This window comes from Conger conger, chromosome 3 (assembly GCF_963514075.1).
Source record: "Conger conger chromosome 3, fConCon1.1, whole genome shotgun sequence".
Lineage (NCBI taxonomy): Eukaryota > Metazoa > Chordata > Actinopteri > Anguilliformes > Congridae > Conger > Conger conger.
In genome coordinates this window covers 62,654,412-62,679,720 of record NC_083762.1, presented here as the reverse complement: position 1 = coordinate 62,679,720, position 25,309 = coordinate 62,654,412, and the positions used below count along the sequence as shown (strand labels likewise).

At 42.2% G+C, this 25,309-nt stretch overlaps 2 protein-coding genes across 10 annotated transcripts in view; one reads left to right on the top strand and one right to left on the bottom strand.

Moving 5' to 3' along the window:
* Positions 1-25,309, top strand: part of LOC133123804 (signal transducer and activator of transcription 4-like) — a 97,525-nt gene that overhangs the window by 57,727 nt on the left and 14,489 nt on the right. The gene's annotated exons all lie outside the window — the stretch shown is intronic.
* Positions 1-25,309, bottom strand: part of glsb (glutaminase b) — a 46,430-nt gene that overhangs the window by 16,326 nt on the left and 4,795 nt on the right. For 6 of the 9 annotated variants that reach the window (XR_009708233.1, XM_061233712.1, XM_061233717.1 and 3 more), the window contains 12 exons: positions 17,155-17,251; positions 16,324-16,445; positions 13,648-13,777; positions 13,436-13,515; positions 12,374-12,537; positions 10,450-10,508; positions 5,948-5,980; positions 5,783-5,841; positions 5,373-5,439; positions 4,037-4,087; positions 3,398-3,574; positions 1,894-2,025 (listed from right to left, as the gene is read on the bottom strand). Coding sequence is in view for 8 of the 9 variants with exons in the window: in XM_061233712.1 (XP_061089696.1) it covers positions 1,894-2,025; positions 3,398-3,574; positions 4,037-4,087; positions 5,373-5,439; positions 5,783-5,841; positions 5,948-5,980; positions 10,450-10,508; positions 12,374-12,537; positions 13,436-13,515; positions 13,648-13,777; positions 16,324-16,445; positions 17,155-17,251 (1,171 nt within the window). In the remaining variant the exon portion in view is untranslated. The remainder of the gene's footprint in view (positions 1-1,893; positions 2,026-3,397; positions 3,575-4,036; positions 4,088-5,372; positions 5,440-5,782; positions 5,842-5,947; positions 5,981-10,449; positions 10,509-12,373; positions 12,538-13,435; positions 13,516-13,647; positions 13,778-16,323; positions 16,446-17,154; positions 17,252-25,309) is intronic. The other 3 variants (XM_061233714.1, XM_061233720.1, XM_061233716.1) reach the window with 1 other exon arrangement.

Genomic DNA, 25,309 nt, shown 5'->3' with positions numbered 1-25,309 from the left:
ACGTACACTCAGTGACCACTTTATTACGTAGACCTATACACCAGCTTGTTAATGCAAATATTTCTTTAGCCAATCATGTGACAGCACCTAAATGGATAAAAGCATGCAGACATGGTCAGGCTGTCAGATGTCAGAATGGGGAAGAAATGTGATCAAAGTGACTTTTACTGGAATGATTGTTGGTCCCATACAGAGTGGTTTCAGTATCTCATAAACTGCTGATCTCCTGTGATTTTCAGGCACAACAGTCACTAGAGTTTGCAGAGAATGGTGCAAAAAAGAAAAAAACATCCAGTGAGCAGCAGTTCTGCAGGCAAAAACGCCTTGTTAATGAGAGAGGTCAGAGGAGAAGGGCCAAACTGGTCAAAGCTGATATGAAGGTGACAGTAAAGCAAAAACCAAATTACAACAGTGGTATGCATAAGAGCATCTCTGAACACACAATGCGTCAAACCACAAAGTGGACAGGCTACAGCAGCAGAAGGCCAATAACTCTAATATATACCTAATAAAGTGCTCCCTGAGTGTACAGTCATGGTATAGTATAGTCTTGTTATTCGTATGCAGCACTGACACGCGCCCATGTAAGATGATGGCGGCTAAAGAGTTCAGCTTGATTGTCTTTTCAGAGAATCTGTGGATATGTCTCCGAGCAAAATGCAGAGCAGCTTCAGATTCCACATTCAAAGGATCCTGTGAGGGCAGGAAAAGCAAAGCGTGGATGGATGAGCAAATCAGGGTTCACAGTGGACTCAGCCAGAGCGTACCACCGGGGCATCATTAAAGCGAACGCGCTCAGTCTCGGCACGCGCGGCCCTTCTGGAGTCTTCCGCCGGACACCGCGCCATTCTGCTCTGGGAGGCGTGAAAATTCGGGTGTGGGGATGTATTTCTGTTTGACGGAGTGAGTCAAAGACAGCCTCCCTTGAAAGGCTGTGCTGGGTCTGACGTACACCGAGAGATATCTGAAAGGGGGGGGGGGGGGGGGCGCGGGGGTGGTGTGGGAGTTTTTTGCACACCCATGTAAATAAGCTCAGAGTGTCTGCAAATTATTCATCTTTCTCCTACAATGCGGTGATGTCACGGTGCTTAAAATAAGCACACGTCTCAAAGCAGGACTCACTTCAAATCATGGAATAAAGTGTATGGGGTATCAGCTTAGCAGGAAAGGTTAGGAGTCTGGGCTTGTGAATGTTATCCTTGCTGCGCACTTGAAATGACTTGCAATAATATGAAACCATTCCTTTTTTAAGAAGCTTGTTGGATGTTGGCATTCATGTCAACATTATCAACCTGCTTAAGATACAAGGGGGGGGGTTGACAATAACCTTCTAGGAGCTGAAAATACGTGGACCCCCCGACCTGAGCCCCCCCACTGTATCTGCATTCAGGCAGATGTCAGGAGGGAGGAATTAATGTGAAGGATAGCCGCACACTTCTCCCACTCTAAGCAGAAGCACAGAGCAGCACTGCGTAAACACGCTGCTTGAGCACGCCTACACGCAACATTATTATTGCTATGCGAGGAGGGAAACCCGGGCTGGTGAGTACAGCTTAGCATGGAAGCACAGAACATGCTGTGGGTGGAGCCAGAATCTGCTGTAGGTGGAGTTAGAACCTGCTGTGGGAGGAGTTAGAACCTGCTCTCGGTGGAGTTAGAAGCTGCAGTGGGTGGAGTTAGAATCTGATGTGGGTGAAGCCAGAACATGCAGTGGGTGGAGCCAGAAACTGCCCTGGGTGGAGTGAGAAGAAGGACAAAAACCAGGCGCAAAGATGCTTCCACTATAACAGGACAGCTAAACGGCCAACCTGACTGGCTGACGACAGCAACCACACACTGTAAAATATGAGCACATCCCTCACTTCTGGAACCCCAGAAGGCCACTGGACATACCGTGCAGAACTGGATGCCTCGCACACTGTTTCCCAGCTTGTCCAGGGGAGGCGACCAGCACATGATGCCCATCACGTTGGGCACCACCAGCAGGATGCCCCCGGCCACACCCGACTTCGCCGGCAGGCCCACCTGTGGGAGAGAAGAAAAGATTACCCATAATTCCACATGTCCTCCAAACACAGATGAAGATGCTAGGTCATTACTATTGACCTAGTAAGAGACAGGGAGAGGGTTAGAGAGAAAGAGAGAGAGCAATACTAATGTGGCACCTGCGCTGCAGTACACAACAGTGTTGTTACTGGCAGGTTTTTCCACATTTGTGGAACTGAACTGAAAGTTGTGATGCTTGTCCTGTTTTTCTATATTCATATTTATTCATATTTATAGTTATCTATGAATATCTGGCAATTTATATCATTTTCCTCTAGAAGAGAAACCAGGTGCACTGGCAGTAAGGAACAGACAGGACACCACAGCTTAATGCCTGGGAGTCCCAGGAGCCGGCAGAAAATCAGAAGCTGCCAGTGAGTATCCACAGGTGAGAAATGGTTTCCATGGAGGAGCGAGGGAGTCGGGAGCATGACGGCCATTTTAATTATGCCTTATGAAACTAACAGATGTTGGAAAAGCTGACGGGTGACATCACTCCAAGGCCAGCGCAGACAGCTTCACAGAGCTTTCATAAGGAGGTTGGGAGGGGGTGCACATGGTGTTACACGGGATTCACATGCATGATCACACAGGATTCGCATGTTTGATCACATAGGATTCACATGCATGATCACACAGGATTCACGTGTTTGATCGCACAGGATTCACATGTTTGATCACACAGGATTCACATGTTTGATCAAATGGGATTCACATGGATAATCACAGAGGATTCACATGGATAATCACAGAGGATTCACATGGATAATCACAGAGCATTCACATGGATAATCACAGAGGATTCACATGTAAAATCACAGAGGATTCACATGGATAATCACAGAGGATTCACATGGATAATCACAGAGCATTCACATGGATAATCACAGAGGATTCACATGTATAATCACAGAGGATTCACATGTATAATCACAGAGGATTCACATGGATAATCACAGAGGATTCACATGTATAATCACAGAGGATTCACACTCCATGATAACACAGGATTCAAGTGTATGATCACGCAGGATTCACGTGTATGATCAAACAGGATTTGCACGTATAATAACACAAGTTTAATGTACATAATGACACATGATTCACATGTATGATCACCCAAGATTCACACTGATAATCACACAGGATTGTGCATCCGTGTGTACATGAGTGAGCGTGTGCACGTGTGCATGTACGGTCAGGTGCGCGCGTCTCCATGTATGCACGGGTGTGTACTGTACATGTGTGCGTGAGGGTGTGTCTGAGCGCATTTATGGGTGTGTGTTTGTGTGTGCGCGCCTGTACGCGTGGGTATGTGTTTGTGCACGGTGCATGGCCGGTAGGGACTCACATGGAAAGCAAACTGTCCAGAGAAGTCGTACATGCCACATGAGTGCATGAGACTCAGGGTGTTCCGCACTGACTCTGGGCTCAGAACACGTTCCCCTGTGATTGGGCAGAATCCCCCATTGGCCAGGGTGGCTGCCATGACGCTGGCACTCTCACATGTGACTTCGATGGAGCACAGCTATCGGGGATATGCAGAGGAAACATTTCACACAAATTTCACAAGACCCACACTTCATATTTATATCCACTTTTTTAACTTAAATGTACAACTGATTATCACAGACACACCACACATTTACTCCAAAATAAAAATATATATAATATTTTATTGTGGATGAAGGTAACCATGAATGTTCTTTTTAAAACTTGAATGTAAACATGGAGACCCTCAATCAGTCAGAGCAGAGAGCAGTCCTTACACCATGTGATAGGAACCCTATCTGCTTCCACACATTCCCTGCGAGTGTCACCTGTCACGTGGGGGTGGGGGGGGGGGGGGGGGGTCACACATCCGCACTGCAATGCCACAAATGTCACAACACAAGCCAGAAAACCTGTGACATTTACATTCAGCACAGAAGTCCCGACACACATGCACACGTGTCCACACCCACGCACGCAATCGCACACACCGACTCACCTGGAAATAGAAATCCAAAATGGAGGTCATGTCCGTCCCTTCAGGAAAACACTGCAGAAAGAGGGGGGGGGAGGGGGAGTTCAGATTAACAAGCATCTCACTGGGTCAGTGATATAAATGAGATCCTGCTTGTGCAGTACAGTTTAAACCCAGCACACATTCCTGCCCAAACCTACTCCTGGAAAAAGGCATAATGTTAAAAGGGATAGTTCAGATAGTATTTTTTAGACCTGGGTCCGCAGAGTTTCTCACCAGAAGTGATGTTATAAATTGGGCACAAGTTAGGCTCAAAGCACTCAAGTTTCGTTGCTCACTCTCTGTTTGCCATTAGCTTTGTTAGCCAAATAACATTGATTTAATGCGGGCCAAAAATCGCTAGCAGACAGGCATTTAAAAAAAGGCACTATCAATAAATGATGTTTATTTGCATGGATCAATACATATTGTACATATTCTTTTGTAGGATTTTGTTGAAGGTGCCAAGATAATGCTGTACTAGTAAGTAACAGTGCACAGTCTTGTTTTTCTTGTTGGATACAGATATGAATCCTGACAGAAGCTGGTAAGATTGCCTTAGAGAGAAGCCTACAGACTGCAGTGTTACAGAAATTATTGTGATTGTAGTAGGGCAGAGACAGCCAGAGAAACACAGAGGGACGAGGTCTCTGAGACATTATCAGATATAAATAGAGCGCTGATGGCAGCTAGAGTATGTACTCTATGCAGCTACAATCCTGGCAGTAAGATCTGCGTCTGAATGCTACACACTTAGGGGGCAGGGGTCTACAGCAACAATTATGTGCAGGGCTGTCCATTCTAATATAAACAGATTTCATTCAGTAATTTATTAATTTGTCCATCCCTCTATCCATCCAACAGCAGATCAGTTCATATGTAAACGTCCTCTGTGTTTGAATTTGTTGGAAGGGAGGGGATTATATTGGTGTGTAAACAAGTTGATGAGGATGTTTTGACTTTCAAAATCTTGAATAGCTGTCAGTATGCTGCACAAATAAAAAACAGTGTGTAGATAAGCAAAGAAAAACAATAAGAACACAAAAGAAACCCACAAAAAGACCATCGCCTTGACCGATGTCACAACAATGCATCTCACACCTTCATTATGCTGTAACTGAGCGATTGTGGTAAAACCATCAGAAATATCATTCACAATATCATAGCACCTTCAAGATTCAGGTGAGACATTATTTGTGTGTCATGTGAACATATGTCAAAAATAGTTCATTTGAGAGGAAGAGGCAGATATTGAGAGAAAGAGAGATTGAGTGAGAGAAAATAAGACAAAGCAAGAGAGAGAATGCCAAGGCTATTGTACCTTCTTCTCCTTCAGATAGTAGCCTATAGCGAAATTCCGATCTCCAGACTCACGCTCAGACTGGAATCTGGGTCAGAAGGAAAAAACACCCTCAGTGAAACATTTCAGAGCAGGTTGCCTTTCTCATTCTGGTCTCTGAGGGTTAATGTTAGGATTAATGTCAATATGTAATGTTTAATGACACCACAATTTCATCATTTCACTATGAGCTTAATGTTGTAGGTTCATGCATCTATTTCGTTGAAGTAAGTTATGTCTCAATGGCTAATATCGGTTGTGATCCTATGTAAGGTTGTTATTACCTAAGCCTTTTGGCACTTATTCAAGTGACTCTGCCAAAGCTCATGGAATCATGCACAGTTATGTCAAGGCAATCCGAAGTTCAGTGTGTCTTACACCCCTGCACTTACGTGGCATTGCTGAAGCCTACATACTCATTCCCAGCCATCTTATTCAGGAAGTTCATGACCTACAAGACAAAAAACTGGTACTGAAAAGAAGTGGCTTCACTCACAGCAGAGCAACAGCTGTTTTATGAAGAAAAAGTAATTAAAGGACTATATATGTGTACTTACATAATCAAACTTCTCAGCATTGCTTGCCCCTTGCTGTAAGATAAAAAAGGACCAAGTATGAATGTCAGATTGTTCAATTAAATAAAACACAGGAATAATATAATGTGCTAGAAATATTATGTGTAGGCGTCTGCTCAATATTCACTAACAATTATTAAACACGCAAACAGCATCAATTTACCAATATTATTACCATACACATAAAGCTTCTCATAAGTTCTGATGCAAATTCAATTACAGGCGGTGAAATACAGTGAGTTCAGACAGTAAGCGAGATATCAGAATGCATGAAGAATGGTCTGCTTGTACGCAACTACTCACAGAAAAGTAAAACAAAATATTGGGAAAACAATTGGAATTGTTACTTCACTGTTGGAGCAAAATGAAAGAGCTAAAATTATAAAGCAATTCAATTTCCATGCCTCCTCTAAATAGGTGAAAATAATTGTATTGTGCAAAACGTGATCAAAAACGATTTCCCTCTGTCATAAGCCATTACATTATAGAAAGTGGCAATATAGTTGGTGAACAATTATGTTTAAGTTTTAATTATGTTTTTTCAATAAATTTTTTTAATTAGAACTTTTTTTAGAAAAGAACAGAAAAAGGAATCTTCATGACTATGATTTTGTGTGTGTCGGTGTGTGACTATTAATTCAGTAAACCACTGTGTGTGGATTAAGACCAATACCAACAGTGGCTAGAGTGGCAGCGAACTCACCAGATAACCGTCGTCAACCTGTTTATGATTGTTTCTCAGTTAGCATAACCCGAATTAAATGAAGAACTACATCCAATTTTCTATTATTGCCATTCCCTTGTGCACTTCACTTTGGGTTGGATTATACCTTTTAAGCCAGTCGTTTCACACTAAAACCATTCCATGTGAAGTATACAACGATAATGGATGAGGTGTATAGTGGTACAAATAGAACAAAAATATGGTGACAATGGGTCATTTTTTCATTTAATTTTGGCATGCATGTTAAGAGTTCAAAACAATCAAAAACAGGCATGGGAAAATTGACAAATGCATGGCGATGTATTCTGCCTCCCCTGTAAAGCTTTAGGGATGCAGTTTCAGGGATTATGTTTTATAGACAAAAATAATTAAATTATCCTAAAACAAAAATATATTTCATAGATAAACGTCTTTTTTGAATCCAGGCTTAGGATCCACAGTTCATTATTTTTTGTCATCATTTATCATAACCAAATCATAGGCAATTAGGCATATAGAAACTGTAATATCAACAGTGTAGGAAAAATCAGTCTGCAAAATATTTTTCTATTCCAGATTTTGTTCAATAGGGGGGAAAATAATGGAAAGAAAAAATTACCAACGTCACTGAACTGTTGTAGTTGTCAAAATATCCCAAAGATCCTAATGCTGTAAAATATGCAACAACATATAAAGCACAAAATAGTCTGTCAAAAAAAGACAGCATACAATTCCAGACCCTTCAGGGAAATTATTAGAGAGGAAAGAAAACATGCTTTGCTTTCCCGTTGTTTCACCTTTAGTGAACACTGCACAGACAAAACTATGCTACGCTAAGCTACAGGGGGGTACACTTCTCTAACAACAAATTTGATTATGGACAATAAAACACGGTCGGTAGGTAAAAAGCAAATTAAGGCATCACTGTAGAAAGATACTATTAAATTACCCTGTCAATCATAACATCAGCAAAGAAAACAAATCAAAGTAAATAAAAAATATATTTAAAATTTAGCTATGTAAACAGTATTACATAGTTTACTGTTACTGTTTGCCATCACTATAGCTTTTTATTGATGACTTTGCATGGACATCAGGGAAGATAATCCCTTTAGTTCCCAGACAGGATAATAAGACAGCACCTTTCTGTCAGAATTAATTTGAAAACAGCATCAAGTGTTGTGACTGTGTGTGTTACAGAACTGCTACTGGGAGAGATGTAGTACGATATCCCAGTGATATGACAACACATTACTGTATATCAGTGGTCTCAAACCCTGGTCCGGGAAAGCTACTGGGTCTGGTGGTTTCTGTTTTCACATTAAAATCAGCACCCTGTTGCGACCCAGGTATAAACAGGTGAGGTGAGTTAACTGTGTCCAGAACTGCTCTAATTGATTAATTAAATGCAGAGTAGCAACAAAAACAAGCAGACCCTGTAGCTCTCCAGGACCAGGGTTGGAGACGACTGCTGTATATGAGCTACCAATCATTACAAGGCTCCTGGCTTGTTCTATGATAAGCTGAAACCCAGGAGAAATGGTGTAGCATGGATAAACTGCACCAAGTCTTTATATCAGTCGTGTGAAGGTGAACAGACTGGACATGGACTCGGCATGTCCAACTAAGCCCTTTTTAACTTTTTAATCCAAATAGGATTAAAAAATATATTTTTTTTATAAAGATTGAAATTAATCCCTATTTAAATCTCGGATTATTATAAAAGAACAGGCCCAGGTGACCCTTTATGTATCCTGGGCATGTTTCTAGGACAAAGAGGGGAAGGGGCACATAGGTGCACTGACTATAATGACTAAACTGACTCAAGGTATGTTGCAGACATGCGATCATTCCCTGTTCAGTATGTAGCAGGGCTGGGACCTTGCCAAGTGATGAATCACCATGAAAGAAGCTTAATGCTGCAAACTGGGATTATCTGATATTGTATGTCACTATGCATGGGCACAAAACTACAATGAACATGTTTGTTTCATTCAACCGCATATGAAATGGTCTCATAATTGAGTAGGTGCCTAATGATGGTATTTCTGTGTAAATGATATTGAAAATACCTCCGGACAACATGAATGTGCTTTTTTGTGACTGTCTCATTTATATTATGTGCCACTGTTAAAGATGAATCAATATTGTTATAACTGACTCAACAGTGGCTTTCACAAAATCAAAGCACTGGTCCCAACCCTACACATGTCACTGTCCTTCATTTGAAATGAACCTGAACCTTCCAAACATAGAAACATAGGTGTCCTTTACCTCAGTGGTCATAGAGGTAGGGAGGAAATAATGAGCATTGGGGGGACGGGGTGTTAGAGCGTTTTTAAATTGTACTGTATGTGATTCATAAACAGTACATCACTCGGCCACAACAGTAGGACCTGCATCCTTCACACCAGTACCAGTCTTCTGCACCTACTGTAGCTGCTCTCTTGCTAAATACATAAATAAGTAAATGCTCTCATAGCTGTTCCTTCTCTCTTTTTTTAACAAATGTGTCATGGTTTACAAAAGATCCATGAAATGTGTTCTTTTCAGAACTTAACACTTTCTCATACTGGTATAATTGGTAGCACTCGGATTGGATGCTCTTTCATCCAATCCAAATTTCGACTGGCGGGAGGAGGGCGGGACAGTAAATTGCACACGCTCCAGGAAGCAGGCAAGTCCTTATGTTGTGGTCATGTGATTGCCATGATCTTGTTATTATTTTTTTAGTTTTGAGTTTTAGTTTCTAAATGAAAGTTATTCCATTACCGCCACAATAGGACTGAAGTATTTAGCATTCAAATTTTTTGTAATATCAAGAGTAAGATGAGCTTTTCTTTTACAATCATTACAGATGGACATGGACGTCGACAGCTCTAGCTGCAAGTTTAGTAGGACATAAGAAAGCCATGAGAGGGTGTGGTGTGAAAGCTTGGAATTACACAGTGAGGTAACAGCAGTAAGACAGCAGTCTTATCTGACTGGCGTACGCAGCGCAAGCGTCCTTTGAGGGTCTAGTCTTCACTGAGGCACCTACAATATGCATTTGGAGGTAAATCCCAAAAACAATCTTTCACCTAAAATGTTACACATCAACAACGTACAACAGTGCAACACAAGACAACATCGGTTGTTTCTATCGTTCACAACCTTCCCCTGACGGGTCGAGGGGATGCGGAGACTACTCCCAACACATACTGTATGTTGCACACGTCTTTTCCCCCCTACTAGGTCTTATAATGCAAATATAAATATTCCTGACAGTAGGCTAACTCGGAGGGCATGCATATGCAATAACATCCAGCCTCTCACAGGGCAGAATTAATCCCACTTGATGCTGTGGTCTTGCTTATCTTTATCGGAGGATAAACCAGGCCTCAATTATAATGTAGCCTAAAGCGTTGCAATAAACACCTTCCACAGTGTTGGCAATGGCTGGCCTGTTCCATGGCTGTGTTTCATCACCAGACATGAAGAAGCAGTTTGCTGCTTTTGTTAAAAACGAACAGCTGTCGGGGTGTTTATTTGCTTTCATCTTAACTGCCAGATAAAAATTGGCAACATTTTTGCCAAAGAGAGTTTCCGCCCCAGTTACACCTTTCTTTAAAAAAAAAAAAAAAAATTTTCAACTATCACCAAGAGTGATTAAAAAACAAGGTTGGGTTCAGGCATTACATGCGCAACCTTGTGTGGCCTCTTATCTTTAGCTTCTGCACATCCTCTACGGATATCGTCATTGACCGAAAGTGCAATCAATGTAATTTAAAAAAGCCATTACCTTAATGAGAGAGGTGCACACAATGGCACCAGCATTCACCATGGGATTGTGGGGTTTATCTGCAAACACAAATACAAAGTGTGAGAAATATGCTTCTTCAAGCCCAAGCGCGTTTGACACAAAGCCATATATACATTCAGTGATCACTTTATTAGGTAGACCTGTACACCAGCTTGTCAATGGAAATATTTAATCAGCCAACCATGCAGCAGCAACTAAATGGCTAAAAGCATGCAGCCATGGTCAAGAGGTTCAGCAGTTGGTCAGAACAAATGTCAGAAGAGGGAAGAAACGTGATCTTAAGTGACTTTGACCGTGGAATGATTGTTGGTGCCAGACAAGGTGGTTTCTGTATCTCAGAAACTGATGATTTCCTTGGATTTTCACACACAACAGTCTCTAGAGTTTGCAGAGAATGGTGTAAAAAACAAGAGAGCAGCAGTTCTGTGGGCTGAAACACCTTGTCACTGAGAGAGGTCGGAGGAGAAGGGCCAGACTGGTTGAAACTGACAAGCACAAGTAACCACGCAGCGGTATGCAGAAGAGCATCTCTGAACACATAACTCATCAAACCTCTAATTGGAGGCTACAGCAGCAGAAGTCTAAAGAATAAGTGTAATAAATACCTAATAAAGTGCTCACTGAGTGTACATTTATTTTACAATATCTAAGTTCCTCATATTGAAAAATGAAATCTGGGAAAGCACAGGCAAGCATATGCTTTCCGCTGATGTTGTCAACCGCTGCTTATCACACCGCAGTTTGCAATGGTCAAATTTTATAACCTGGAGCTGCATTACCCAGGCGAAGTGTGATGTCGAAAGGATGGGACTGTTCTTAATGAGAATATGTGGCGCTTCTCTTGTACGTAATCGTTTTGGATTCAAATACTTATAATACAAATACTTCTATGCTTTATTGAGCTTGTCTGGTGTATTGAAACCTATGAAATACTCTCAAAAATTGCAAAAACCAACCTTCTGGTCCTCTTGGTTGGGTCAATTGCACCAGGAAAGATCAATCAAGCACACAAGCATATTTGAAACCAAAACAATTACGTATTTGACCCCGGTCTGCTTGCGTGGTGCGGTTGTACTTTGACACCAGGAAGGGGCCTGGAAGCCACAGTTCACCTTGACATAACACCAAACAAAAAAGGGAAACAACAACAGCTAAAATGCACTTTCCCTTCCAACTGTTCTCAGAAGCCATGAGATAACCTCACTACAGGGTACTGAGCAGATTACCACCAGTACAAAACAAACCCGCAATCTACTACCAACACTAACTAGCCACTGACATGCAAGATCCGTGATTACGTTAACTCACACAACCCTGTCAGCTCTGAAGAATGCTGCATATAAATGTGTGATACTCTGACAGAGTGGATAACATTTCACTGTTTGAATTTTTAGCCTCTAAGTTTTAATGAATCTTTATGTCCATTCCTTTTCTTCGTTGCAAACACTGACCTTTGAACGCCTAGCAGCAGAGCATGAAAACACTTTGCACAAGATAGAACGCATAACAGCATTTCTCACAGGGACACCGCATCGGAAATCCATTCAATATCCATTCAAAAGTACAAATTAAGTGACTCGGATTTGCAAAAATACACAATAAAGGCATGCCTAATTGAAACATCTAAAGCAAACTGTGCCATTTACATGTTATACAATATTATTCATGTATCTGGATAAAAGGAACATTGATATCATTTCAATTTGATTCCCTCACACAGGACCATACAAGGACACACACGACCACAGAAGGAAATAATTAAAAGAAGCAACAAGCATATATATATATAGTGTATATTTCCAGAAAGCAGTTAAAATGGTTTTGTTTCAGTTGAAAAAAGCGGAGTGGATATGAATGCTAATGCAGAGGAGAGGAGTGGCGGCCGTAGGAGATGAACCCTCACCGTCGTCGTTCAGGAACAGCTTGTTGAAGCGCAGGCCGCTGGGTTCTTTTCCGATGAAGCGGTGCACGTACTCTGTCCCGTGGTCGTGCACGGCGATGGCGTACTTCAGTGGCTTCACGCATGACTGCAGGCAGAACGGGACTTTGGTGTCGCCAACCGTGTGTCTGTGTAGGGGAGGGGAGAGACGCTTTTCATGAATACAGTACATACAACGCAGGCGGCCATCTTTGGACAGGCAGAAATGAACTAACATACAGTACTGTGCAGAAGTCTTAGGCACCCTAGACTTTATTATATATATGTTTATTTTTGTGTGTGTGTTAGTATAAAAGAACACATTTGAGATTTCCAAATATTCATTTTCCAAAAGATTAAATTTTACAGAGACATTTTTGTATTTAACTTAAAAAAAGGAACATATTACTGTCAGCAATTGACTACTTTTTAAATAAAATCTTGATCAAGGCTGTCTGAGATCAGAAGCAAGGAGCCAACCAAAGTCTGCAGAAGAATTGTGGCAAGTTCTCCAACATGCTTGGAACAACCACCCAGCTGATTGTCTCATAGAACTGCAGGACAGCGTTGGCTATCTCAAATATTGATTTGATTCAGTTTTTAACTATTCTACCAAATTACTAAAATGTAATGTAAAATGTATGGTACGTTTATTTAGGACCTTTCATTGAATTATTTTTGAAAGAATCTTATCTGTACAGAATGTTCAGATGCCTAAGATGTTCACAATCTGTACAGGTGCCTAAGACTTTTGCACAGTACTGTATGTTCCAGCTGGTGTCATGGGATTAACTGAATACATTAAATGCATTAAAATTATAGGGGTCTACTGTGCAAACCGCTGTTTTTGCAATAAAATGTTCCTACTCTTAAAGACATTTACAAATGTAAAATGAAACTATTAAAGCTTATATACAACCTTTATATAACCTTTAATTATTATCCTAAAATTGACTACTACCAGCCCATTCCAGCGTTAAACTGATCAGTGCATCTCTTGTCTATCCTAAAGGTCTTTAAACTGGATTCAGTTAAACCTCCGGTTACCTCTGTCCATCCACTGTACACAGAGAGACTGCCCACAAGTCAGGGCTGAATTTGGCAAGCTGGGGGATGTAATCAGCAACCTGCCAATAATAGAAAACAACACTACATTAGCAAGACTGGAAAAACACTGCATTAACAACGCTTCTCATTTTGCTGCATAAACATCCATCGTGGATGAGTGGGACAAGGGCCCCTGGCTGCTCGTCACCCACCTGCCCTCCGGACAGCTTCTTGGCGCTGTGGTACAGGTCGTCGATGTGCGAGGCAAAGGAAAGGAAGTCGGGGACAACAAACTTCTTGCGGAAAGCCTGGGTCAGCAGCACGATGTTGCTCTGGACACACCTGGCGTGAGAGGGAATGTTGCCGGTGAGGAACACGAGTGCACACTTCCGGAACATTCTCAGGTGTACAAGAAACCACTAGCCCTGTACAAGGTGACATAGGGCAGGAAATACCACAGACTTCATAGATGCATAGAAAAGTAAATATTAAATATTAACTTATTCAAAGATTAAACATTTCCAATACAAATAATAGCATAGTATTATGCTTGCCACATTAAATATTAATCTAACAAATGGGTAACAGTGTAGCAACATGGTTAGACAACTGGGCTTGTGAATCCAAATCTGAAGTAAATATCGGGTTGTAAATATCAGGTTGTAAATACCGGGTTGTATAAATTGGAATGTATGTAAAAGAATAAAGACAACTGTCTAAGGCACTCTAGATAAGATTGTCTGCTAAATGCTACAAATGCAAATGGAAGAGATGAGTCGGAGCCTTTAGGTGTGTTTTCCTGACCCGTCATATCACAAAAGGAAGCTGGAGCTAGCACCGTTCACCTTGAAGATCAACCTCCCATTTGGACACTGACCCCCACCGTGATGTCACAGCAATGTGACGGGCAGGGAACTAGACTATGCAAAATGGCACCGAGTCTGCAAGTCAGTTTGTTTGGCTTGTTTCCCTTTATCAGGAGGAGGAAGAGGAAGAATAGGACAGCTGTGTGGGAGGTCTCTCCCTATCTCTGGAGTCCAGAGGGGTTGAGGTACAGTTATTAATATCGGCTGAACAGGGGCCCCTCTGTTCACTCAGGGGGTTTCAGCGAGACAGTTATCCCCGTTCGCAGAAAGCTCACAAAGTGCACAGAAAGCCAAAATGTAACTTCCATCAGACTTTTACTTCAAAATTCTGTTTTTCTTCATTCTTGCAGTGGTTAATAATACAGTGTTTGACTATCAAGTGAAATAGGGGGAAAAATACTGTCAATACAGTAGAGCACAGACTGGCAAGTACTCTCTGCTAAAGCACATACTGTCCACAACACTTCTTATCAGACCAGTGCACTCGACCAATCGGGCTCGCACAGACTCAACACTTGGCTTGCAGCTCAACAGGCGGACTGCGACTGCCCGACCGAACAGCAGGGATAGCTAGCGCGCGCTCAGATGCCATCGTCCTAGCCGGGCTGAGACGCTCCTATCCCCGAGCGACGTTAGTGCCAACTGCGCATCACCCTGTATGTCTGCTGGCCACAGTCAGCAATCGCATGGTTCCAGACTCACTACTAGACCTTGGGGCCCATCCATGCATTAGAACACTGAATCTTTTTTATTTATTTACACAACATAATTATGACATATCTCAGTAGATAGAATGAAGGCCTGACATACTATTAACATTAAGCTTGATAACTCTCCATTAACTTGCAGAGGGTAGCCAAAAAAATAATTTTCCCTACCAACAGAATAATGAGATAGGATTTATATAATTTACTTCAATGTAAAAATGTAATTCACTATGATCCTCCAATTATGTTTGTGGCATCAACCTTCCTCTATGTCACTGAAGAATCAATCCACCAGGCTTGAACTGATTCAGCACATATAAGATCGAAAGAAAAACACAAAAAATATACGTGTGGGGCATTAAAAACAGGCACGGCCACACGTTTTTGGACTCGGTCATTAACGTATGCAGTGCAGTGCGTCGACGTGTTGCTGTGAGATGCATACGAGACGCAGGGGACCAGATGGCCTGCTTCCCAGGAAACCGCCAGGAAATACACTCTTAGCCGGGGTCGCTTCGCAACTCAAGGTCGACGCCGAGCCATTCGATAATCTATCAGTGCCCCGACCAGACAGCGGCCATTGACGTACACAGCCTCCAATCAGGTTGTACCTGAATGCCGGGGGCCCGCCTCCCCACGGAAAAAAAAGGAGGTTACATCCTGTGTTTTGTCAAGGCAGGAAACAACATGAATCAAGCTGTAGGAGGCCGGGCACAAGGTAAGGCTTAATGGAGGATGCAGGGACAGGGTGGTTAATGTAGAGGAATGATTCACAGCCACGGTTCTCTGGGGTGAAATATATGGGATTGCTCATGTGTGTCTAAGTGCTCCCATCGCCAACACTTCCTTCAATAAACAAGGCACAAGTAGTAGAGTGTGCCTTGTACTACACTACATGCCCTGTGCTTAAATGTACGTTGTGTGTGTGTGTTCATTGTGTTCATATATAATGTATGCATGCATGCTTTCTTAATTTCTTATGAGAGAGTGACATTAAAGAGAAGAACAGATAGACACTAAGAGTAAGATGGAGATAAAGAGAGGGACAAACAAATATAGAGAGCAAGAGACAAACAGAGTGTGAGAAGGAGAGAGAAAGAGATGGCACCATGAAGAGTACTGTGCTGTTGCCACCAATACCTGTGGTGAGCCCTTTTCCCACCCCCTTCACCTCTATATTCTGCAGGTCTGATGATGAGAATGCTGCCAGTGAAACAGACTGTGTGACACAATGCCAAGGATTCATGCATAGGTTGAGCTGCAGGAGCAGGCAGCCATTTTAGAGACCGACTCAGGGAAGAGGGCCTCCACCTACTTTTTGAAGAGATGTCGGTCCAACATGACTCCATCTGTGGTGGTCTTCAGGGTGATCTTTAGCATCTCCATACACTCCCTCAACCTGGGGTCACCTGTACGCAGTCCAGTGGCCTTCAGTGCCTGTGTACAACAATAGGGGAATTATGGGTAATTATGTAGATCAGTTTACCCAAAAATATAAACCCCAGGCAGCACTCACATAGGAAACACAAATCTCGTTAGAGGGTGAGGCCAGTGGTTAAACCAGGGTTGATGGGAAGTGAAGTCCAGTTCTGCAGCTTGAGGAGTTTAAAAGTACAATAGGCCATTTCGGACTCCTAATGTTCAAAAGAGGAATTCAAGCAACAAACACCGTCAAATCACAACACTGTTTATCCCTCCCCCTTCTCTGTGAATGCACTGACGTTGAAATGCCATTGGCTGTGGCAATTAGAACCAATTTTCAACCAATGAGCTTGAATGATTGTACACTGTGACTATAAACACAGACAGAGGGTGAGTCAACAGGTCAGTGAGCCTTTTTCAATGACTGGAATTGAATTACAATGGTCTTGTAACAATGTTTTAATACAAACATCTTACCTATTGTACCTTTAAACAAGCTCCCATCATGCATCATGTGCTACCAGTGCTACCAGAAAGGCATATGACATGGCCAAATCAAGGGTCTGAGTGTGGAATGTGACAGGACAGGTCTGCTCACTGCCACACAAACGCCCATCCACCCTCCGAAATGAAGGACCAGGCAGCGGGGGGGTAAATAATGACGAAGGGCCTGGCCAAAAACCCTGCTGGGTAGCAGGCGTGCCTGCAGGAACACGTCACTTACTGTGATGAACTTGTGAGCAGGAATTTTTTCCTGGCCCTCTGCGATGGTGTAGAACAGCAAGTCCTCCAGACTGGGCAGAATGCCTGCTTTCCTTCTCCTGTGGGGACAAACGATACGTAGTTACAGGAGCGACCCATCAATCGCAAGACTGTGAAAGTAAACCCATAATTAGAACAAGGCGGTGGAGTTATTGAGTTACAACAGGAGCAGCTATAGGAGGTCAGGAGGTTATCACTACTGCAATACTCTATTGCAGCTTTGGGAAATGCATTCGCCATCGCAAGGAATGTGCCAGTCAGCGGGTGGAGTAATCACAGTCGCTCAGATAAATCGATAATGTCCTACAAGTAGTTTTTTGATCAACAGCCATTTAACCATTTAAACTGGGAAGGACATCTCAAATTATAATGATGGCGGACTGTAAAACAATACACAAGCCTCCAGAAAAAGTTTCATATCTTTCACCTTTGCAGACGTGTTCCAGAAATCTTGCAAAAGGATCCAAATAATTTTGACAGTTAAATGTTGAATTGGATAAGCATTGGAAGCAGAACATCCTCTAGTGATGTAAAGTACATTCATTTAGCAAAAAGTTTGGGCTTCCCTGATGACTGGCTCCCTGATGACTGACTCTATGCTCACTGACTGGTTCAAATGCATTTCACCCTCAGAGGTGAGTTAGAGTGTTAGGAGAAAACCTCTATGTGGAATCCAAAATAAGATCCCTCTCAATATTCCAATATATTAGCATGTATTTTAGCAGAGCTCAGGAAAGGGAGGGAAGTTTCAGCGTGCTGCCGCATTGAATTGTGGGAAAGTGCTGCATCGGCGCCACAGTAATGCACCTTCTTCTGCACAATGAAAATATTTTCCAGGTTACAATGTCAGCAATTCAGAAATGACACAAGGATTCAGAGTGCAAAAATAGCACAATAAAGGTGGACAAAGTTAATTTAGGGAGAAAAGTGACAGGGCAATTACCAAGCGACTGCTGCACTTCCAAGACCCGAGTGCTATTGTCTCACACACAAAAAGGCTACACAGCTCATACTAGTTTATTTGGTTATTTGACAGGGTCAATGCAAACTAATAACATTTATGTGCATGTTCCAGTTTGCTAGGAAGGCTGGCAAACTGGATTTTTCAGGCAAACTGATAATTCATTGTAGTCCCTGGGTTAGGTCTTTGGATTGACATTGACAAATATTTGGGCACCGCTGGTTTAACCCTAGGGTAGTCAAAACATTCTGTCTACTCCCCTCGTCCTAAGGGTCAGAAATGACCCGCCTTCACGAAACCCCTAAAATAAAGCATCCATCCATCCATTATCTGAACCCGCTTATCCGGAACAGGGTCGCAGGGGGGCTGGAGCCTATCCCAGCATACATTGGGCGAAAGGCAGGAATACACCCTGGACGGGTCGCCAGTCCATCACAGGGCACACACACCATTCACTCACACACTCATACCTATGGGCAATTTAGACTCTCCAATCAGCCTAACGTGCATGTCTTTGGACTGTGGGAGGAAACCGGAGTACCTGGAGGAAACCCACGCAGACACGGGGAGAACATGCAAACTCCGCACAGAGAGGCCCCGGCCGACGGGGATTCGAACCCAGGACCTCCTTGCTGTGAGGCGGCAGTGCTACCCACTGCACCATCCGTGCCGCCCTAAAATAAAGCAGCTTAATTTAATTTTAAACCTCAAATCTATTTTGCATGAAAAAACAACCTGTCACTCATCACAAACTTTGTCATCAAATTTGAAAAAAGATCATGTAGGGGGTTTTCTCTGCTGTTAAACATAGTGGAGGGTCATTTTTGACCCTTAAGACAACCCAAGGGTTAAAAGTCAGGTACAATGAATCTGTAAGTGATCGAAAGCAAACACTTTTCTGTACATTTTAAAGCAAGATTCTTTTGTCCCTAGGTAAGAGTCATAAATGAAGTACAGTTTGGATGTCACAATCTTGTTTGATATCCAACGAAGTATTACATTTAATGGGCCTACTTGTTCAAATGTATTCATTTTTTTACTGGTTAAATCTCATTCTGCTGGTTCAGAGGCCCATCAAGACAGGTGTTAAATTGCTTTAAGATTTGAAGAAATGTGTCATGTTTAACTTTGTACCATTTAGAGGTCAGGTTAGCTTCTGTTCACTTGGATATTAGGCCAATTATAAAAAGCATTTTGACCCAAATTGTGCCCAAATTGGTCCACCCTACTGTATATATACAAATATATACTATTATAAAAAATAAATAAAAGCTCCAGATTCAATGTACCTGCACTTTCTCTTCAGTTTTATAAATATATTTAAACCATTTTCTTTCATATCAAAATTCAGCCAGTGCTGAAATGAATAAACGAGTCAGGAAAAACCAGAAAAGACCAAGAGGAAGATAATTTCATACTGCATATGGCTCCTCTCAAATTTAAAATCATATGAGCCTCATGCAAAACCGGCAATACAGGATGAATTAAAGGAGTACTGACTGACAGACACTGAGCTGATAGACAGACAGACGGACATACAGACATCTGGCTTTTCCTCAGGTTCTCTCATAATGTCCCACCACAGTTCAGAATGGTAGACAGAACAGCCTGATTCTAAAATAGCTTGAAGAAGCAATCGTTGTTCTGCGAACACAGGTCCCATGCCCTTCATTAAAATGGAAATGAAAAACTTAACTGGAAAGGAAACAAGATGCGTTAAAGTGTCTGAACAAAAAAAAACTTTCTTTTTGGTTTTGGTTTTCAAATTGCCACCTCAATATATTGGTTATTTCTAAAAATATTTCTCAGTGCAGTTTTTCCATCTCCTGTGTCATTTCTGGATGATTGCTTTTGAGGAGGGAGGCTAGTCTAGAGGGGGATTCTCTAGATGTTAGAGGGGGTGTCAAGCGCGGTCACTTGCAAGGAGGGAAGACATTTCATGAAGAATTATCAGCCGCAAGCCTCAGAGTTTCAGTGTTAACACTACAGCTACAGTACTGAAAAATAAATATACTTACACACAAACGAAAAGCAACCACATCAATGAAAAAGAGAAAGAAAACATGCAATGTGTATGAGTAATATCAACAACAATTGTAATCAGGTTTTTCATCAAGATATACCAAATCACTAACTTTTCACACAGACTGAAGACTGAACACTTATTTCAGTTTAGTATTTAAGGACTGTTCCATTCTATTTACTATTCCTTCGATTTAATCTAAAAACAACACCACCAACCCCAACACAACAACAAATATAGTAATCAATATCATCATCATCACATAAAAATTCATTAGGCACACTTAGCAAGGTCAATTAACAGAGTTGTGTTACACCGTTATTAATTGCTTCTGGGTTAATGAATAGGTTTTTTTTCTGGAACTGGATACATTATATAAAGGCTCTTCGCTCTCCACTGAATTTCACATTCAGTCAAGGGGATAGCTTTCAGTTCACAAACTCAGCACCGGATATCATGTTGCCCCCCTGCTCATATCTATGCATTATACTCAAGTTTCCCCATTGGGTTCCATTCATATTTCACAGCAATAGAAAAATACTTCCACTCATATTTGTTGTTAATTCTGTGCATTATACTAAATTGAAAAATTACATATTTTAGCGAACAATTTAGCATATTATTTATTGCCACTTAGACAAACATATTAATTCTTCATTATAAATTTAGGCCTACAGTACCAGTCAAAGGTTTGGACGCACTCCTTTTTTTCTGCTTTTTCCTATTAATGTTTTATTTTCTCTGTTTGTAATCAACAGTTCATAAATTTCTTCATCATGTTTTCAACAGTTTTTATTAAAGGGTATTTTTGTATATATTGGTTTCACCATAGGGGAGATATGGCTCAGGCAGTAAGAGCAGTCGTCTGGCAGTCGGAGGGTTGCCGGTTCGATCGGTGTCAAAGTGTCCCTGAGCAAGACACCTAACCCCAAAATGCTCCTGGCAGGCTGGTTGGTGCCTTGCATGGCAGCCAATCGGCATCGGTGTATGAGTGTGTGTATGAATGGGTGAATGAGAAGCATCAGTTATACAGCGCTTTGGATAAAGGCGCTATATAAATGCCAACCATTTACCATGTAGGAATTAAAGTACTTTCTATGCATAGCTCTGCATTTAAATGTTTGAGACAAATTAAGACAATGTCAAATAAAATAGTAATGTTTTGTATTTGGTTGCATATTTTTTGCATGCCATGACTTCCTGAGGTCTGTGACCTATCAACATAACCAGAGTCTGGATATCATGTTTTCAGGTTGTTGTACAGGTTATACAAAAATCTCTTTGCATTTGTATCGATCTCTATGGGAACTGGAGGGTGATACTAGGTTCAGCTGTAAATGTGTTGGCTACATGGCTTTCAAGGGTCCAAGGTATCAGATGAGCCTCAAACCATCGTGCTGCTGCCAGATATGCCGTAGATACAACAAGGGACATTTCTCCCTACGAATTTTCCCATTGAATTCAATGGAGGAATTATTCAGGAGAAACAACCCTTGAAGTATCTACTGTTTATCTAGCAAGAGCATGGTGGTTTGAGGCTGGTTTGATACCTTGGATCCTTGAAAGCCATTTAGCCAACAAATGTATTCCATATTGTATCAGCATAATTTATAGCTGAATCTAGTCCCACCCCCCAATTCCCATAGATATCCATTCAAATGCAAAGTTTTATAGGATCGCTTGCAGGACAACCTGAATACAAGATATCCAGACTCTGGTGATGTTGATAGGTCAGAAATATCATGGATATGCATCAAAATACAAAACATGACTATTTTATTTGACATCTTTTGTCTCAAACATTGAAATGGGGGGCTACGAACAAAAAGTGCTGTAACTACTACATGGTGATATGTATAGAAACGTGGTTTAATAAAAGCCGTGAATCGCCGCATTGATATTGTTTGATTACAAACAGTGGAAATAAAACATTCATTAAAAAAGGCAGAAAAGGGCATGGTGCGTCCAAACTTTTCACTGGTACTGTTTGTCATATTTCATTTCACACAGGGTCAGGAAACAAAAGCCAAAAGCTGTGCGTTTATGGATACCATCAATATCAGCAGAATGAAAAACGATTTGCCGTTTATCACCCGTGGAAAATGGGGATGGGCTCTGACACAGCCTTCTCACGTCAGTGTTCTGTGCTTCCGCCACTGTACGCGTGATTAGGCGTGTAACCAAGGGCACAACTGAGCATGTCTGTTGAGCAAAACAATTACAATTATGTGCTTCCCATCGGTTAGACATTGCTGTCTCTGCATATTATATACTCATAGCTTTCGGCAGGTTGCTAGAATCAAGTTTCTCATGTACACCTATTGTATTTGTTCCCGTCACATGACGCAGCTGCGGAACCAAAACCACACACCTATCGATACTGACATACAGCTGGTGGCCATTTTGCCTCATTACCAAACTCCTGTTGAAGCTCAGATCCTGGAGGACAGGAGCCGAGAAAAGATTTGCTTACACCTCAGGTTTGAAAGAGGGAGTGGTGGAGAGAAGCGGAGAGTGAAACCATCATTTAATTCCTGTAACCTCCTTCATTACCCTTACCCTCCCTCACTCTTTTTCGCTCTTTCAAAATACAAAACGTCCTTCACTGCCCCGATCTAAGGTTTTAAAAGAGGTGTAGTTTTGATGTAGAAACTTTTGTTAGGGTACATCAAGGACAATTTCCAAGCCAAACACATTCATTCTTTGGGAGAAAATTTTTGCCAACTTTAAACACAACTTTAAAAAATGAGTATGGTAACCATGTTGCCTAGGCTATCAGACATTAAAACTTACCGTCATTAGTACAGCAAATATACAAGCACCCATTTAGAAATCCACTCAAAGACAAACATTCACATTACCCCAATGGTGACAATTCTATCAACCAGTGAGCACCGTGATAAATTCTATGCAAACAGCTGATTGAAGTACTGCTACTGAGCCAGATCATGGGGGGAAAATGTAGCAGGAGAACATGCTTCCTGTCCCAGGGACAGTGAAATGAGCCGCACTGCTCACGTATCACCTCATCTCACCCTGCATCCATTCACCCTGGATGATTCCTGGCTCGCTCAATGCTTTCATCCCAAATCCCACCTCTACCACACTCCCAGTCGGAATGAAAAACCAACAAACGCTGCCCTTCTCTCAAGCAAGATCGCGCCTAACCCCAACAGGAACTTTCCTGGAACTTGGACTGGGCGTTTGTTCAAATTGAAAGAGGAATGTAATTTGGAAGCCCAAACGTGTAAGCTGGCACCATGTAACGGCTGGTGCACTGACTACAGAAGAAAGGTCAAAAATGTACAAAAATGTAATGCACCCACGACTGGGCTGACTATCCCAGTAGCTCTCTCTCTCTCTGAGGACCTCACTAACAGATGTTAAGGTGGCAGCAGTGAAATTTAAGTTATGCACAGCCCACTGCCTCAGCAAATGGACCGAGGGTAAAAAGAGAGAGTATTTGCTCAGTCACATATGTTAGATGGTGTTGTCCAGGCACAAGTGTAGTGTCTGTTGACATTGCCGAATTAAGACAGCAGAAACGTCAGTCCACAGGGTTTCATCCATAAACACCTTCAGGCAAAGGTACTCAAACCCAGAGACATTCTTGTTTACCCAGTTTTTCCAAGAGGAAACATGACCTATACCTGGACCAATAACATCAAAACAGGTGAAAGTGGTTCATAACACAGGTGCTTATCTCTGTAATTATCGTAAGGTTCCTATCATACCGCAGTTCACAAGCTCACACACACGTTTGGCGGAGGAAGACACTTTATATGCAGCTTATGGGCAGACACTCTGGTGGTTTTCAAGACCAGGCTTGATATAGTGCTTGATACCATCTAGTTCTTAGGTAAACTAAGCATTAAATACAGAGAGAGGTAGAAAAAATGGCTGTTCTTGTCATTACGTTATGTTAACAGAACCAAACAGATCCGATTCAAGGTTCATTTAATTCATTCGTTAACAGTCTCTTACACATCTTTAGGTTACGTACGTCCGTGCACTATCATCCTGCTAACAATAGCAATTTGTGCCTCTCCTTCCACAGCCTGACAGTAGGTCCATTGTGTGCCGCTGGCAGAGCGTTTATCATCGGCTCAGAAATCCGCCATTTTGAAGTGGGCGGAAACAAGCAGGTCTCACGAAAGCATCTGAGGAGCAGCGCTGGCCGATCGCCACACGCCACACGCCACACTCCACACGCCACATGCTGTGAGGAAGCCTCTCAGCCACGCTTCCCTCCCAGCGGTGATCCGAGCCTGCTGAAACTCAACACGCATTATTTGCTTCGTAAATTTGCTCTGGAGGTATTTGTGTTGAGTCGTGGGTGACATTTTTCAGTGTGTAGACCCTGAACTTTAGCCTCTCTCGCTCGCTTTCCCTCTCTTTCTCTCATATAAAGGACTTACATTACATTACATTAATGGCATTTGGCAGACACTCTCATCCAGAGTGGTGTACAGTTGATTAGACTAAGCAGGAGACAGTACTCCCCTGGAGCAATACAGGGTTAAGGGCCTTGCTCAAGGGACCTTATTGTGGCCACAGCTGCGCGGATCTTATTGTGGCCACACCAGGGATCGAACCACCGACCTTGCGTGTCCCAGTAATGTACCTTAACCACTATGCTACAAGCCGCCCTACTTTTGCCCGACTTCCCTTCCAATCCCCGAAAACCAATCCCCGTAAAACATGAGTTGTGTGGAGGGGGGGTAAACACACGCATGAGTAAAACAATTAGGAAAAGTACAAAATCCCATCAATGTCAGTGCCCCAGCTGTCATCCTGCTTTCTTTCAAACAGCAGCAGCTTTCCCCCTCGTCCTCTCTGTCTCTAATGCAAGGCCGGAGAACTTGCGCCGAGGTCATTCTTCACGCTCCGTCGCTTCCGACAATTAGCAGCCCCGGTCTGTGTTTACACTGGCGGCTTGTTCAAACTAATCCAGCGCAGCAGTGTATGTGCGCACGTGCGTGTGTGTACTTGTGTGACAAACCCACTAGACCATAAGGTCTGTGTGAGAGGATGTAGATATAGGTGACAGCCATGCAGAATTCCTATGACCGCGAAATCTTAAAGATGGCCTGATTTCACAATAAGCCGCATTGAAAACCGTTTTGAGCAACA